This window comes from Balearica regulorum, chromosome 17 (assembly GCF_011004875.1).
Source record: "Balearica regulorum gibbericeps isolate bBalReg1 chromosome 17, bBalReg1.pri, whole genome shotgun sequence".
NCBI lineage: Eukaryota > Metazoa > Chordata > Aves > Gruiformes > Gruidae > Balearica > Balearica regulorum.
Genome location: NC_046200.1, coordinates 10,153,713 through 10,168,278, shown reverse-complemented (window position 1 = coordinate 10,168,278; position 14,566 = coordinate 10,153,713). Strand labels below are relative to the sequence as shown.

The 14,566-nt window shown below is 46.1% G+C and overlaps 1 protein-coding gene and 1 long non-coding RNA gene across 2 annotated transcripts; one reads left to right on the top strand and one right to left on the bottom strand.

The window, feature by feature from the left end:
* The first annotated feature begins 12 nt into the window (after window positions 1-12).
* SDF2L1 (stromal cell derived factor 2 like 1) lies at window positions 13-6,273 on the top strand. The gene is made up of 3 exons (XM_075769895.1): window positions 13-247; window positions 1,116-1,312; window positions 3,328-6,273. The coding sequence occupies exons 1-3, from the start codon at window positions 79-81 to the stop codon at window positions 3,604-3,606; spliced, it is 645 nt and encodes a 214-aa protein (XP_075626010.1). The 5' UTR covers window positions 13-78; the 3' UTR covers window positions 3,607-6,273.
* A 1,676-nt stretch (window positions 6,274-7,949) lies between these two features.
* Window positions 7,950-10,486, bottom strand: LOC142604228 (uncharacterized). The gene is made up of 2 exons (XR_012838119.1): window positions 9,858-10,486; window positions 7,950-9,779 (listed from the first exon to the last, which is right to left on the bottom strand). It is a non-coding gene; the product is annotated as an uncharacterized LOC142604228 (long non-coding RNA).
* Between the last annotated feature and the right edge of the window lie 4,080 nt (window positions 10,487-14,566).

The window sequence follows — 14,566 nt, the reverse complement described above, 5'->3', positions numbered from 1 at the left end:
GACGATTGGCTCGGCCCACGGAGGGGGTGCGGAAGCGCGCTCTGCTGAGGGCGGTGGTGCCGGGTGGGCTGCGGCGCGATGCGGGGCGGCTGCCGCCTCTTCCCGCTCCTGCTCCTGGCGCTGTTGCGTGGGCTGTGTCACGGGAGGGAACCGGCGCCGGGCGCTGTTACCTGCGGCTCGGTGCTGAAGCTGCTCAACACCCGCCACAGCGTGCGGCTCCACTCGCACGAGGTCAAGTACGGCTCCGGTGAGCAGGGGGTGAGGGGCCGGGGGCTTGAGAAGTGGCGGGCGGGGAGCTGTGAGGGGGGGCTGGAAAATGGCGGGAGCTGGGAAGTATTGGGGGGACAGGCAGTGAGAGGGGCAGGAAAATGGCGGGGGGACAGGCTGTGAGGGGGCAGGGAAGTGGCTGCGAGGGGGCAAGGAAGTGGCCGGGGGACAGGTGATGAGAGAAGCAGGGAATTGGCGGGATGGGAGGGAAATGGCGGGGCAGGCAATGAGGGGTGGCAGGGAAGGAGGAGGAGGAGGTTAGAAGTTGCTCAAGTTCTCGTCCTTGGTGCAGAGGGACAGGCGGGGATGGGGTTGTGGGGTGTGCTGGAGACCTGGCAGCCTGGCAGAGAGAGGAGGATGCGGAGGCCTGGGGTACAGGAAGACCTTGCAGCTGTGCTACACAGGTCCCGGGGTGGGGATGTGACAGGGATGTCCTCTTCCCTGAGATGAGCTCTGTTCTGTATCTAGGGCCTCGGCAGTACCTTCCCAGCACCTGTTCTGGCAACAAGGGTGCTGGTTTGTTTGGGGACACAAAGAACTTGGTAGTATTTTTGAGAAAGGCAGGATGGTGAGAATAGTATCCATCATGGAATAGATTTTATTCTGGTGTGTTCACCATGAACTTTGACAGTTTGCATCTACTAACACATGCTGTGTTTAACTTCTTCAATCTGAAAGATTATTTGGTACCTGCGTTCCTCTTGCAGTCAGTAAATGGACTGTGAGAATTAAACATCCCTTAAACATGAAGGCATGAGAACATTAGAGCAAATTTCTTTACTTCTTTCAGGACTTTTTGAACTGGGGAAGTGGGCTAAGTCTCCTGCCATTTAATTCTATTCGAACAGGAAGCGGGCAACAGTCAGTGACAGGAGTTGAAGCTTCAGATGATGCTAACAGTTACTGGCGGATTCGTGGGAAGAGTGATGGCAGTTGCCAGCGCGGGACACCAGTGAAATGTGGGCAAGCTATACGACTTACGCACGTTAACACAGGAAAAAATTTACACACTCATCACTTCCCATCACCACTCTCCAATAACCAAGTGAGTTGTTTTAAATCTTAAGCTTTTGTATAAATAGTGCATGCTGTTGACCATGTTTTGAAGAAACAGGCTTGGGTACCAGCTGCCAGAAACAGTACGTCTGTGCATATCCAGAGTTCAAGTATATGCTTTTCTGCATCTTGGAATAATGTATTTAAGTTCTTGACAGAGGTAAAATTTAATATGTACCAGTATTGGTATTTCACAGTACTTTTGACAAATCTGCATTTTTTTTTTATTCTGCACCATTTCACTGGGAAGACTGTTCTGAAACATTTAGCACTTTCAAGGTGTAGGAGACTGGGCACCTCCCTCAACATTGTGAAGATTGCTCTAGAGCAAGGCAACTTATCATGTGTTCTAACAGTAGGCAATCCTATATCCAAGTTCCTTGGTAATTGAATCTATTAGTCTCAGTCATCATCTTGCTATCCCTTTTTTAGTTCACTATTCTTATTTATCTGTCCTTCTTCCACAGAAAAAATGAATCTGTTCGCACAGCCATATTTATTTACCATTTTCTACATCTCTCATCTCTAGAAGACTGTAACTTCTAACTGTAATTAGGTCCCAGTATTGTCCTTGAACAAACGCTTCTCCAAGATTGAAAATCTCTCTTAAAATAAATAATGCAAACTTGTTGGAGGTTTGTCATTAGTAGTCATTTTAGTCTTGCTTCAGGCTATGTAGATAGGTCATTACATTCAAAGTTGGAACACTTGACTCTTTGTGAAAAAGGTTTGTGTTTTACTATGAGTACAGTGGCTGAAAGAATAAGGTCCAGTTTTGTGTAGGGTATCTAGATGATCTGGTTATTGAAACAAAGAAAGTGATGAAAAAATAGCATTTCAGAAGAATTATTTAAAGAACATATGGACTCTAAAACCTTCCCCCAGTTTTCATTTGTCAGTTTAGACAATTTGCATAACATTACCATTAATGTAAAAATGTTCAGCAACTGTCACTGTGTTTCTTCATTTTTACTTTGTGTTTGCACATTACCTAAGTGAAAGGAGAGTTTGCATGATTTCCCAGAGATTGTCATGACTGTGACTTACGGCATTATTGAAATATGATGTAGTTATGAACACAAACTTATTTCATATTCTTAACAGAAGTTGGATTTTCAATTAGTATGTTGTCTTTCACACTTTTTGGACTATATAAACTTGAATTAACACGATCCTAAAATTTTAGCTTGCTAGGTACAAACTATTGCAGTTCTGTTTTCAAGTTGTTCATCACTTCTGGTTATCAGATTTTTAAGTACTAAAGGCTGTCTGGAGTCCTAAACAGTTGGTGCTTAGCCTATCCGGTTTCTGCAAACACTTGGAATTTTTTTTTGGTGCATAATGAAATCTAATATCCAATTTTTTTTATTTTTTTTTTTAAGCAGGAATTAATTTGCTTTAATGGTCATCTTTATGCTTTTAAAGAGCTATTCAGCTGTCTATCTGAAGAAAGAGCGCAAACCAGAATAGTTGTTGACCCAATTGTAAGCTTGGTATAATTAAGTAAAAAAGGAATATGATTACTTAATAAGCCAAATTATTGAAACATTGTGGTAAAAGCACATGCTGAAAAAAACCTGTTGCAATGGTAACTATGAAGATGGTCATACTACAAAACTAAATGTCTGCAATTACAAACTTTTTTGAGTGGGGAAAATTTGCATCAGCATTAGTGTTGTTTCTTTTGAATTTTTTCTCAAAAGAATTGTTCTGATCTCTACGCTTAAGTCCTCTTTCATTTCGTTTGTAATGTATGTTGGAGTTTGTTGGCACTTTTTGCTGTGATTACGTGTTGGAGTTTGTTGGCACTTTGTGTTCAGATTGTAATGGTAGAAATTTCCTACTTCTGGATTTGGTAACTGTTGACAAAGCAGTGCAACAAAGCTTTTTCTTTCCTCTCCATCCTTGCCTTTAAACTCTGCTGACTTTGTGGTTGATGTTTTTGTGTGTGTATTGGTAGTGTTTGCTTACATTTTCACTTCAGGAAGTTTGTGTTTCTAACAGGAAGTAAGTGCCTTTGGTGATGATGGTGAAGGAGATGACCTCGATATATGGATTGTGCAATGCAGTGGGACTTACTGGGAGCGGGAGGATGCAGTGCGCTTCAAGCACGTAGGAACTGAGGTGTTCCTTTCAATAACAGGGGAACAGTATGGCCATCCCATTAGAGGCCAGCGGGAAGTTCATGGCATGCCTACTGCTAATCATCACAACTATTGGAAAGCAATGGAAGGAGTCTTCATCAAACCCAGTATGGACCCTGCAAAACATGATGAGCTCTGAATTGACAGAGGATCCAAAATGCTTCAGCTTACTCCAGTGTTCGGAGATGCTAATCCTTGGTCTCTTGGTCTCTTGGTCTCTCTCAAGTCCCGACTTGCCTAAGTGACTGAATTTCTGTATTACTGAAGGGCATTAGTTCATTCTAGGAATGCAGCACTTCTGTGAGGAATGGCATCTGCCAGGTTCAGCCATTGAAATTTATTTGGTGAAATCCTTTCTGAATTTTTGAGTTTAATTAATGAAACTAGTTCTTACATCTGTTAGTTTTCTTTGTCATTTGTTTTGCTTGTTACTTTTTCTCGAATTCGAAGGAAATGGAGAAACTCAAGTAATAAATTTCTGTAGTCCCAAGAACAATAAAACATTGTATTTTGTAATCTTTTTCCAATTATAATTAAATATTTGGAAACAGATTTCTACTTCTTAGTGAAAGAATGTTATTAATGAGGAGATGGAGTAAGTCTAGAAAGGGAAGAATAATTCTTGAGTATGGTGTCAGCTATTCAGCCTTCCAGAAAAATTAGTTTCATTGTGTACTGTATTGGAAGAGTTGAAAATATTGTGTATGTTGGAGTAAGAAGACAAATGTTTTAACTTATTCACTTTCTTCATGAAGTTCAGAGTTTCTGGTAATGATGATACTGCTAATTGTCAAATGGTAGGACTGTTCTGCTCTATGAGCTGGTGCAGAAAGCTACTGTTTGTTTAATTAATATTAGAATTTTATAAAATTCCACGTTGTGCAAAGGAACAGTTGAATTTGACTTATGTTGTACTTGCATGTCACTCTGCAAGATCAGTATGAGAATCCAGATGAATAAATAGTCGGGCATATACCGATGTGGGGGGGGGGGTTGTGTGTGTGAATCCAGAAGAAGAGAAAAAAGAATCTTAGACAATAGCTTGGTCCTGGATTTTTGGCAAAATTGTATGCTCTGGAGTGCAAGGAATCTTCACTGAACAGTTTATGAATTTCTATGTTCCTCTCCCTCTGTGAAAAGAGAAAAAACCCTAATTCTTGAATGTGTTTGTTACACGTTGTTACTGGAAATACTGATTAAAATTCAAAGTAACATACATTTTCTATTTGCTTTAAACAGAAGAGCTCACAAAATGAGTGTGAAGAGTCAGAAAATTCGGATGGTCTTGTTTCCATGTGTAAATAGTTTACTGATTATGGTCTTAATTAGCCAATCAGTTAAAGAAGCAGGAAACTGATTTACTGCTTTTACAGCTCCAGTCATGTGCTGCAGCATTAGAGAGAGTGTTGTGTTGAGAAAGTGTAACAGGCAATTGCAGTTAAGCTTTATAAATATACCTACTGATATGCACTTCATACTCTGTGATGCCTCAGCAGTTGTACTGAGTATGGGCTAGCTTTGGGTTTTATTTAAGGTTTTGCTCCTATTGAAGATCCTTCATACTCTATGGAACAAGGAACCTCTGTAACAGTTGTTTTGTGTACCTGATTATTTTTCTTCAAAGAAAAAGGTAAGACTATTTTTCTATGAATCTCAGTTGCCTGTGGGTATTTAAGGATTGCAAGTATTTTAGAGAGTAAGTAGATTAGCTTTTGCTGGTTTGTATTAGAAGTAAACTTTTATGTGATGAACGTTTCGGGTTCACTGATATTTCTGACTAATTGGTATTGAAGTTGTAGCTATAAAGGATAACTATTTAAAAACAAAACAAACCTGCATAAACAAGCTGACTTTCCTTTTATTAAAAAGGAAGGCTTTTCTTTTGAAGTTGGTATATGAGTAAACACAGAAAGAGTGGTAGCAGGAGGAAGAAATAAATTTGGCAATGAGTCCTCTGTCACTAAGAGCTAAATACTTTATGCCTAAACCATATGAGCTTAGTGTTTGTGCACCTGTGGAATACAGGGTTGGGTGAGAAGGGGTAGAGCGGTGTGGCTCATCTCAGTCCGTGTGCCAGGTACTATCGCTTCCCAATGTTTATCTCTGCCTGGATGTTTCTGTCCCTAGCAAAGGTATTTATTGGTCTTATTTATTATACTTGAGTAGGATCTTACTGGACCTTCCTCTTTCTGTTCTGGATTTGAGTTGAACTGGTTTGGTGAGGCTGAGGAAGAACTAACTTTTAGTTCTTATTGCTTACTTTCTAATATGATCTCAGCTTTGAAAACATTTGTACCTTCTGTTCCTGAAGAACCAAGCTTACGTGCACACAAGTGTTCATGAAAGTTTCATTTAAAAGCATATTCAACAATATTTCTGTGAACTGAGTTTCCTTCACTTTTGATTCTAACTGAAGTGTAAAAGTCACTTGGCCTTAATATTTCAGTTGTGCATGTGTCACAATAGTTGTTTTTGTGCGTTTTTTGTTGGTTTTGGTTGGGTTTTTTCAATTCTTATCACTATAAAAGTTGTGCTGAAGGACTCTTACAAATAAGACCAGTTGAAGTACATCTTCCTTTGGAAAGGTCTAATATAGTACTAAACTATTGGTACTCATAGCATGCTAGATGCAGCCAACAAAAGTCATAAATTAATGTAGGAAGTGAAAGCTTATAGCTGTGAAAAATGATGGTTTGTGCAAGTGCTAATGTGCTTTCCTTTCTATATACCTTCTACATTTACAAGACTGCTTTAGTATCTGTTTAATGTCATATTTTATGCTTTAAACTGAAGTACTGAGATTTCAGGATACAGTTCAGGTGGTTTTATTTATTTTGGCTGCTTACAATTCAACTTTTTAGTCCTTCCCCCACAGCTGAGCACTAGAGACTTGGAGAATCCCAATTTTTATATTATTGGGTTTTGTTGTTTGTTTGTTTTCTATATGGCTTTTATCATCTGCCTACAGATATTGGGACTCTTGCGTACAACATGAAATACTGAGAGATGTAGATATGAGAGTTGGGAACACTGTTTTCATGCTTTCTTTAAGGTCATAAACTAAATTTTCTAATACGTCTTGTCAAAAATCTCTATACACTTCAAAGTTAAGTGAAAACTTATTTACTTTGGCTTCTGATGCTAGCAAAAACCCAATTATTTCAAATAACTGACAGATGCTTTCCAATTTCTTGCTCACTGCTGTTACCAGAACTCTTTGAAAAGTGCATCAATTTTGTTACTCTTCCTTTAATAAACTAGAAAGGTGTTTGGGAAAAGAGTTAGTGGGATCCTTATTAATAGTTGTTCTCAATGGGAATAATTGCTGAATATAATCTACCTACTTTAAACTCTCTACTTTGAAAAATCTCACAAATACTGCATTTTACACATATGTATGTATCTAGTTCAATGTAAAATGGCAAAGAGTTCCTTAGACATGTTAATTTTGGAGGCAAGTATGTGTGTCTACAAACACTTTTACTCTTTATTTCCTGAAGCTTTGTAAAGCTAACTGCTCAGCATATGAACACTTGCCACACATTTCAACTTGTCAGTCAGTATGAATGAGAACCGGTTTTAGTTCTTTGAAAGTGCTAAAAGGGACGTACTGCTCATCAATTCCTCATTCTGAATGTTGAGGCTAAAGATAAACCAGTGATTTAACTTCAATTTTTTTATATTTGGAAATACTAATTGGGTATATGCTAATTTAACTTAATTAGAACAGATATATTTTAAAAAGAAAAAATTACAATCAAAACAACACTGTAACAGTGATGCTTACTCAGCAGTATTTTAAGCCTGTTGGTTTTGCTGAATCTTCTCTTCTCCAGCACTGAAGCACTAGCTGTCAGTATAGATGAACCACGTTTCACAGCCGTACTAGACAGAGGCTGAACCTTAGATATATCTCCTTCCAGCAGCAGCATCTTGTCTGACCGCCTGGTTGGCATGCTCGCTGGCTTTTTGGTTAGGTTCCCTGCTGGCAGCTGGGACATTGGCTAAGAGCCTATGAGAGGTTTGTGTCTGCAGGGTGCTGTGATGTTGCTTCCCTAGTTTTGAGTTCTCATCTGTGCCCTTTTGAGTTTGCAGTTCTCTCTTAAAACACATTGTCCTGTAATCCAGCTTTGGACCACCATTAAAATATCTTCGATAATTAATTGCTTCATAGCATCACTGTTTCATCACCTCCCTTTCAGGAACTCGTATATTTGGGCTTACAAGACAGCACCCATGATTGTGTCATTAGCTTTTTAAGGAAACAGTTGGGTTTGTTTTTTGTTTAAAAAAAAAAAACAACCACAAACAACAGTTACCCTTAAACAGGAACACTCAGAGCTAAGGAAGTGCTTTCTTCCTATAGTCTCCTTGATTCTGTTCTGTGGGATAGGAAGCACAGGGGATGGTTTGCTTCCTCCTCAAGAAAGAATAAAATGTTCAACCTTACCAGCCTGGAGTTGCATTGGAAACACAAGGCAATTCAAACTTACCTTAGGGTATTTATTATGTATGCAAGTCACAAACAGTAATAAACTTTAAGGTGCTAAGGGTATTTTAAATACTTAGAGGAATAAATATTTTATACTTTCTCCCCTCTTCCCACTGACATTCTAAGCATCTCGGTACTCCCATGTTTAAAATACTTCAGCAGGACCTTGAGTAGTTACACCTAATAACTTACGCTTACTCTATGCAAAAGATGGAACACCAGGGTTAGCTCCTTCTAATATGTTTCCTTAATCAAAGTTGCAATAATTTGTTGTGTGTGGGAATTGACTGATGGTCAACCAGTTCCACTGAGGACAGAACTGAATTACTTTGGGTATGTATGAGACAAGGAGGGAATATAGTGAACACCTTGAAAGTAGACTTCAGTCACGCAGTTCAATGTTTCTTTCTCTTTCAATTGCAGCAAATTAAGCTGATTATAAAAACCTTTTACTATATTTGGTAGTGTACTAATTCTAAATTAACATAAAGTTCACAGTGGAATCCTGCTATGACAGCTCTAATATTGATTCGAGCTGCTGTTTTGTGAAGGATTCAGCTGTCTTCAGTCCTTTGGGAAAACAGTGTCCTGCTTCATTAGGGTTAGAAGTGTTAGAAGCTGTATGACATCTCAAGGGTACCAAACGCTCATGAAACATATTACAAATTAATCAGAATGTCTGCAAGCTATAAAGCTGGCTAATTAGTCTCTATATGCTTTTTTAACTATAAAAATAATGTGCAAGTGCTGGCTTTGCACGGCTGGAGGACTCTTGAGCTTGGACTTGAATCTAAAGCTCTTTGATCTTTGTGATGGTCATGTATTTATTCACCTAAGCTTCATTTTCTGAGAGTACTGATTAGTAGTAGTGGTGTGTGGTGTGCTGAAAATAGAAGTATCTGGGCTGAATCTAGTGTAACTCAAACCGCAGCTAAACATAAACCACAAGATGCACCCAATGTTGTTGTTTTTCTTCAGCTGATGCCTGAAGGGCCGGGCTGGCTGCAGACACCTTCCCACTGCTCCTTGGGGTTACGGGTGCCCCCCAGAGAGCTCTTGTCATAGGGTTTGGTTTCTACTCAAATCCAGATGACTGCTCCTTCCTGCCTTGGAAACAGCCCGTTAGATGATCAGTATTATACTTGAGTGGCGTAGATGCGAGCAGGGCCGTTCTGAGGAAAAAGGGACGGGTGCGTCTTCCTCCTTATCTCCGTCTTGGAGCCCGGAGCGTTGCCAGAGCCGGAGGCGGCGGGACGGGAGCGGCGAGCGGCGGTGCGGCCGCTAGTGAGCGCTGCTCCTCCGCCTACCGCGCCCGCTGCCCGAGCGGGGCCGGCTCCCGCTGCCGGCCGGCTCCTTGGGAATCAGGCGTCTTTGGTAGCCCAGCAATGTTTCAGCAGCGTAGCTTTGATCGCCTGCAAATTTATACTCTTCGGGGGAGGGGGGAACAAATAACATCCGCTTCCCTTGCGTTACACTGCTAAGGCGATCAACTCCTGCAAGACCTCCTGTGCGGCCGTGTCTCGCGTTGTGCTCTCTGCCAAGTCATGTACTACTCGGTTATTTGAAAGAGAAGTTTAAAACATTAGCGTAGGCTATAAAGCGATGCTTTAGGCGGTTTTGTTTACTATCTTTCTATAGGATCGATAAAGTGCGGCCAAGGCTGAAGTATCTTTGCTTAACAGTAGACTTCTTAAGGCAATTACCTGTATCATAAAATTAAATACCGGTTTCCGCTCAGTGGGAGGAGGAAAGGCACAAAAGGATCGTTAAACAGGGAGTTCTCCTCTCGTCTACAACAATCCCGTTGCATTTTGCGAGATCTCGAAAGCAAAAGCTAAAATCAGACGATTTGTTTCCAGCCTGCGTGAGATACTTTGCACGTCAGTGGTAATACTTACATGAACACACCTTGTCCCTCGTGTAACTGACCCGGCTCTCCTCGGCTCTTGCTGGACCGCTTCCCCCAGAGCAGATCCTTTGCCATCTGCCGTGGATTCCCTTTGACGTTAGAACGAAAGCCGAGCTGCCATCTCTTGCCGAGATAGTATCGGTTTGCGAACCGCTGGGGAGGCTGCACCCGTCGGCTTCTCCCTGTCATCCTGCGGGGCTGCAGTTCCCGCTGGCTACGCGAGTCGCCTACGTCGCGCCCTGCGAGCCGTCCTCGGTGGGGACTGCAGGCTGGCGGGTCGAGTTCCCCTCCCTGCCGGCGCAGTTATTGCCAAGAGCTTCGTTCTTTTGCCAGATGGATGTAATTTTTTCTGCAAATCCGCACGGCAGTGCAACTTTGGTTTTTCAGCATCGGCTGCCCGCCGATACTCGTCGTGTCTAGCGGAAAGATGATCTTTGAATAGGAGCCGTTTGCGATCCCGGGTACCAGTATTTGCGAGCTAGCCTCTGCTAACGGCGATTCTCGGGGGACAGCAGGAGGCTTCCTCCCAAACCCGCTTTCCCGTAGCTGAAACTGTCCTCACGCCGAACGCTACACCTTCTCCTGTCCCCCCGGCTCCTGCCTGCTCCGCCGGTCACGGTCGTCATCTCTTTATTCAGCCTCGCCTGCTGCAGCGGGGCGTGGAGGGGAGCGGGGAGGTCCCACCTCATGTGCGCAGCCCTAAGCCACGTGTGCCGGCGCGGCTGTCAGCCTGCCACCGGCCCCGCCGGAGCCCCCGGCAACGAGCAGAGCCCGGCTCCCCGGGAAGGTCGGGAGCTGCACGACACGGCACCCGTGGGAGACCCCCTCGCCGGCTGGGCACGGCGATGCTTTACCGCAAGGCTGAACCCCAGGGACGCAGCTGCGCTGGGCAGCGCAGCCGTCCTGTGCACAGTGGGCCAGCGGAGAGCGGGGGTCCCTTCCCGGTTCCTGCGCTGCCTCTATCACATTTCATCTGGCCAGGTGGCAAGTTTAAAGCCCAATAGCTCAAGAGCCCGAAAGGCTAAAAACAGAAGGGTTGGACTGGGGAATTACAGGAGAGCGGTGCCTCCTTGTGCCGAGAAAACACATCAGCGGGTCAGTACCTGCCCGGGAGAGGGAGCCGAGGGGCACACGGGCACTCCCGGACGCCCTGAGCGCTTGTCCCGCATCTAGGACGCCCGGAGGGCTCAGTACTTATGGAGACTCTTAACGGTGTTGCTGTAGGGCTTGTGAGAGGGTTTACAGCCCTGTCCGGCTGCTAACACTGTGAGGGAACACACCTTAGTGCACCTCCAGCAGTTCCCATCCTACTACAAACTGATCTAGCTCGGTAACTGACTTCGACGGAGTGTGATGCTCCTATACGATTATTTTATCACTTGTTTAGCCACTGGTCTACCCCACTTGTATCCTCCTCGCTTGTTCAAAACGTGAGGCTCATGATTCGTGCCAGCAACATTTTATACCGGGATTGTGTCATGTGTGCTCGTGACTCCATCGCCAAAAAAAGGCTGTTGTAGCATTAAACCTGTGCGGCTAAAACAGACATCGAAAAGTGCAGAATGCGAGGGTTCTCCTGAAATTGCACCCAAGGGAGCACCATCTGTTGTCTCTCTTACAAATATTATACTTTTGAATGCATTACCTCTGCCTTCGCTGGGTGCGGGTGTGGAGATGATTACTGTCAAGCTGGAGGCAATTTTCTGTGAAGCTGCACAGTAAAACACGTTTATGTTGTGCTGCATTTCCTCGGCAATACAAACGCACGGTGGTGAGGGTGGCTTTCAGTTGAGCTTGGAGACTTCAGTCTCCGGGGCAAAATAGCTTAAAATGTTAAAATCTTTGTCTGTCTCCCTATATAGCTGCTGTTTTCGCTCATGACATGGGAGGCTGTTTACTGTGAGTGATTAACTGAAACCTTGCTAAAAAGTCCCAGCAGTGACTCGACAGCAGCCTCGGAGCCCCCCTGTCTCGGGTCTGGGGATAAAATTGCTTCGTGTCATCCCTTAGGAAAGCTGCCTTTCTTGGGGCTAAAGCCGGGTGCTGGCGGGCAGGAGGGATGCTGCTTGGCGAGGGGTCGTGATCGGACCGGTCAGAATAAATGCATTTGCTCCTTAAAGTACAAATTCTCAGCTGGGAGAGCACAACTTCCTCCCTGCCCAAAAAGGAAGAGGTACTGTGATTTTTTCTGAAGTGGCAGCTGGAGTGGAAGGGACACCCTCCTCCGGGAGAGCTGCGGTGGGTAGCGGAGAAAAAAGCCTCCCGAGGCTGGAAGTTTCACAATGCGACTTTTATAGTTTCCTCCCCAGCGCCATCCGAAAGCCTTGCCAGGGAGCGAGCCCCGGCTGGGCGATGTTTCCCCGCAGCACTAAGGGACGGTGGCTCCTGTTCTGCGGGGACAGAAAAATGGGGAAGCGGGATCCCGAACGTGGAAAGTATCGGAGCAAAGTGTCGGTGAAGGAGAACGAGGGTTTCTAAATGCTCCTTCGGGGAAGGAGGGTTTCCGAGCCCGGCGGTCGCCAGCAGGGCAGGGGCGCGGACCTGGAGGCGAGCGGTGGTGGGAGGGGGCCGGGCGGGGGCTGCGTGGGGCAGGGCGCACGCGTGGAGGGGACGTGCAATGGGGGCTGGCCGGAGGACTGTATCTCAGCATCCTCAGCCCTTCCCTGCCCGCCGGGGCAGCCCGTGCTCTGCCCCGTAGCAAGCCGCTGGCCAGGACCCCGCGGCGGAGCACCGGCAGCTGAGCTTCCGCCGGCTGCGTGCCACGGCACTAGCCTCGCCGGGGAAGCGATGCTGCACGGGGCGGCGCTCGGAAGGCTGGTGCTGAGTGGGACGCTACATTAAAATGTGCTTTTGAAGGAAAAATAATAATTCAGAATGGTTTCTCTTTCTGTGGTGTTTTCTGCGCTCTTCTCCATAGGAAAGTTGCCCAGTCTAGACTGTTCTTGCCAGAAAACTACCTTGACACTAGATCATAATTTTTTATATCTGGTGCCTTAAGAAACCGATGCAAAATGATTATCCATTGTTCGCTCAGAGGCACTGTGGTTCATATTGAAAGAATGGCTTAATGTTTAACCTAAAAAAAGATCCATCCTAATAAAGTATTAGCTAAAGCCGATGGATCTTTTGGTAGGAATAGGTGGAGCTATGCTTAAGGTACTGGACTGGGACTGATGACCAGGATTCAGTTCCTAGCTGCAGAACTGAGTGGTCTCAAGCAACGTGTCTGTACCTTTTCATCCCCCCGGAAGAGAAAATTATAGGTTTTCTTTGCCTTGTCTGTGAGCAGTGCACTGGGACCTGGGACTGGTGTCCGGGAAGTCAGGAGGAAAGCTGGGTGACATGCACTGGGCTGTCCAGATGAACCCCTGCCTTCCTCAGTGTCCTTTCTCCGCAGCTCCGCAGAGCGGCGGAAGATCACCCGCTGCCTCTGCCCTGTGGGCCTGCTTGGAGCAGGTTAAAATGGCGACAGTCACCCTGTCCCTCGAAGGCAGCGGCTTCTGCGTGGCCCTCCCCGGCCGCCCAGGGGCTCCGGGGTAACCGGGCGCAGGAGGGAGCCGGGGGCACGGCCGCTGCCGCCGCAGCCCGGCCGGAGGGAGGCTGGGTGCCCTGCCCGGAGCCAGCGCCCCTCCCGGGGCTGCTCTGGCCCCTGCTCGGCACTGTGAAGTGACAGGGGTTCCCCACTCCCCGCAGCCCTTCTCCGCGTGGTGCTTTTCGCCTTTCCGCCTCCAAGACCGACCGGCTGCGGGCTCTCCCGGCGGCCCATCGGAGCAGCAGTGGGCTCTCTCCAGGCTGGTCTCTTGGGGCATTTATGTGCATCAGTGGGTTTACAATGAATAGAGAAGAGCCAGGGAAGGATGTGCTTGGATTTCAGGGCTATTTTAGGCAGAAATAATCGGAAATGTGTGAGTGCACAGCCTGAGCAATACTTACTGAACAGTCTCTCCTGCTGCGTGTTCCCTCCCCCCATCTATTTTATTATGTGCCCCCCAATTTAAAAGAAAAAAAAAAAGTATTTTGAGACGTCTATGTCGAGAAGTGGTTTTAGTCGGTGTCTCCTTTGCACTGCCCTGAGTCTCCCCTCCCCGTCTCTGCTAGGTCCGGTGGACGTGATTTTTTTGCGTGAGCCTCTCACGGAGAGGAAGGCGGTGGTTTCGAGCACACCTTTCCCGACGGAAGGGGGACCGCCTTCTGCGTCCCTCTAGCCCAGCGGGGGAAGCTCCTCAGGCTTGGACGCCTTCCCTTTGGACAGAACCGCGCAAACAAAGCGGCGGGGCTGGCTGTCAGCGGGGTCCTTTCAAGAGCCACGAGGCAGAGACCCTCCGAAATCCCCATGCAATCCGTTTGTGGAGGTCGGTTTCGCTCGGCAGCAGCTGTCGGGCTTGGCCGACTGCGGTGCACCGTCCTTCGTTGAGCACCGAAGATGAGCCCCCGGCACTAAAACGCTTTCTTAATGCCGGCGGCAGCACGACCCGGTCCCGCTTGCCGTGCCGTCGGGGCTCCGGGAGCAGAGCCGAGTCCGAGGAGAGCTTCCCTCCCGGGGAGCCCCGACGCCTCACTCCCCACGGAGCACAGCTGCCCCGGGGAGGCACCATCTTATTTCTTGTACCGGAGGGGGGAGGCAGGCTGTTTGCTTTAACCCGCCTGCGAAGGGTTTTCCTGCTGTAGTGCAAACAGCAATTCAGCTGGTCGAGGCTT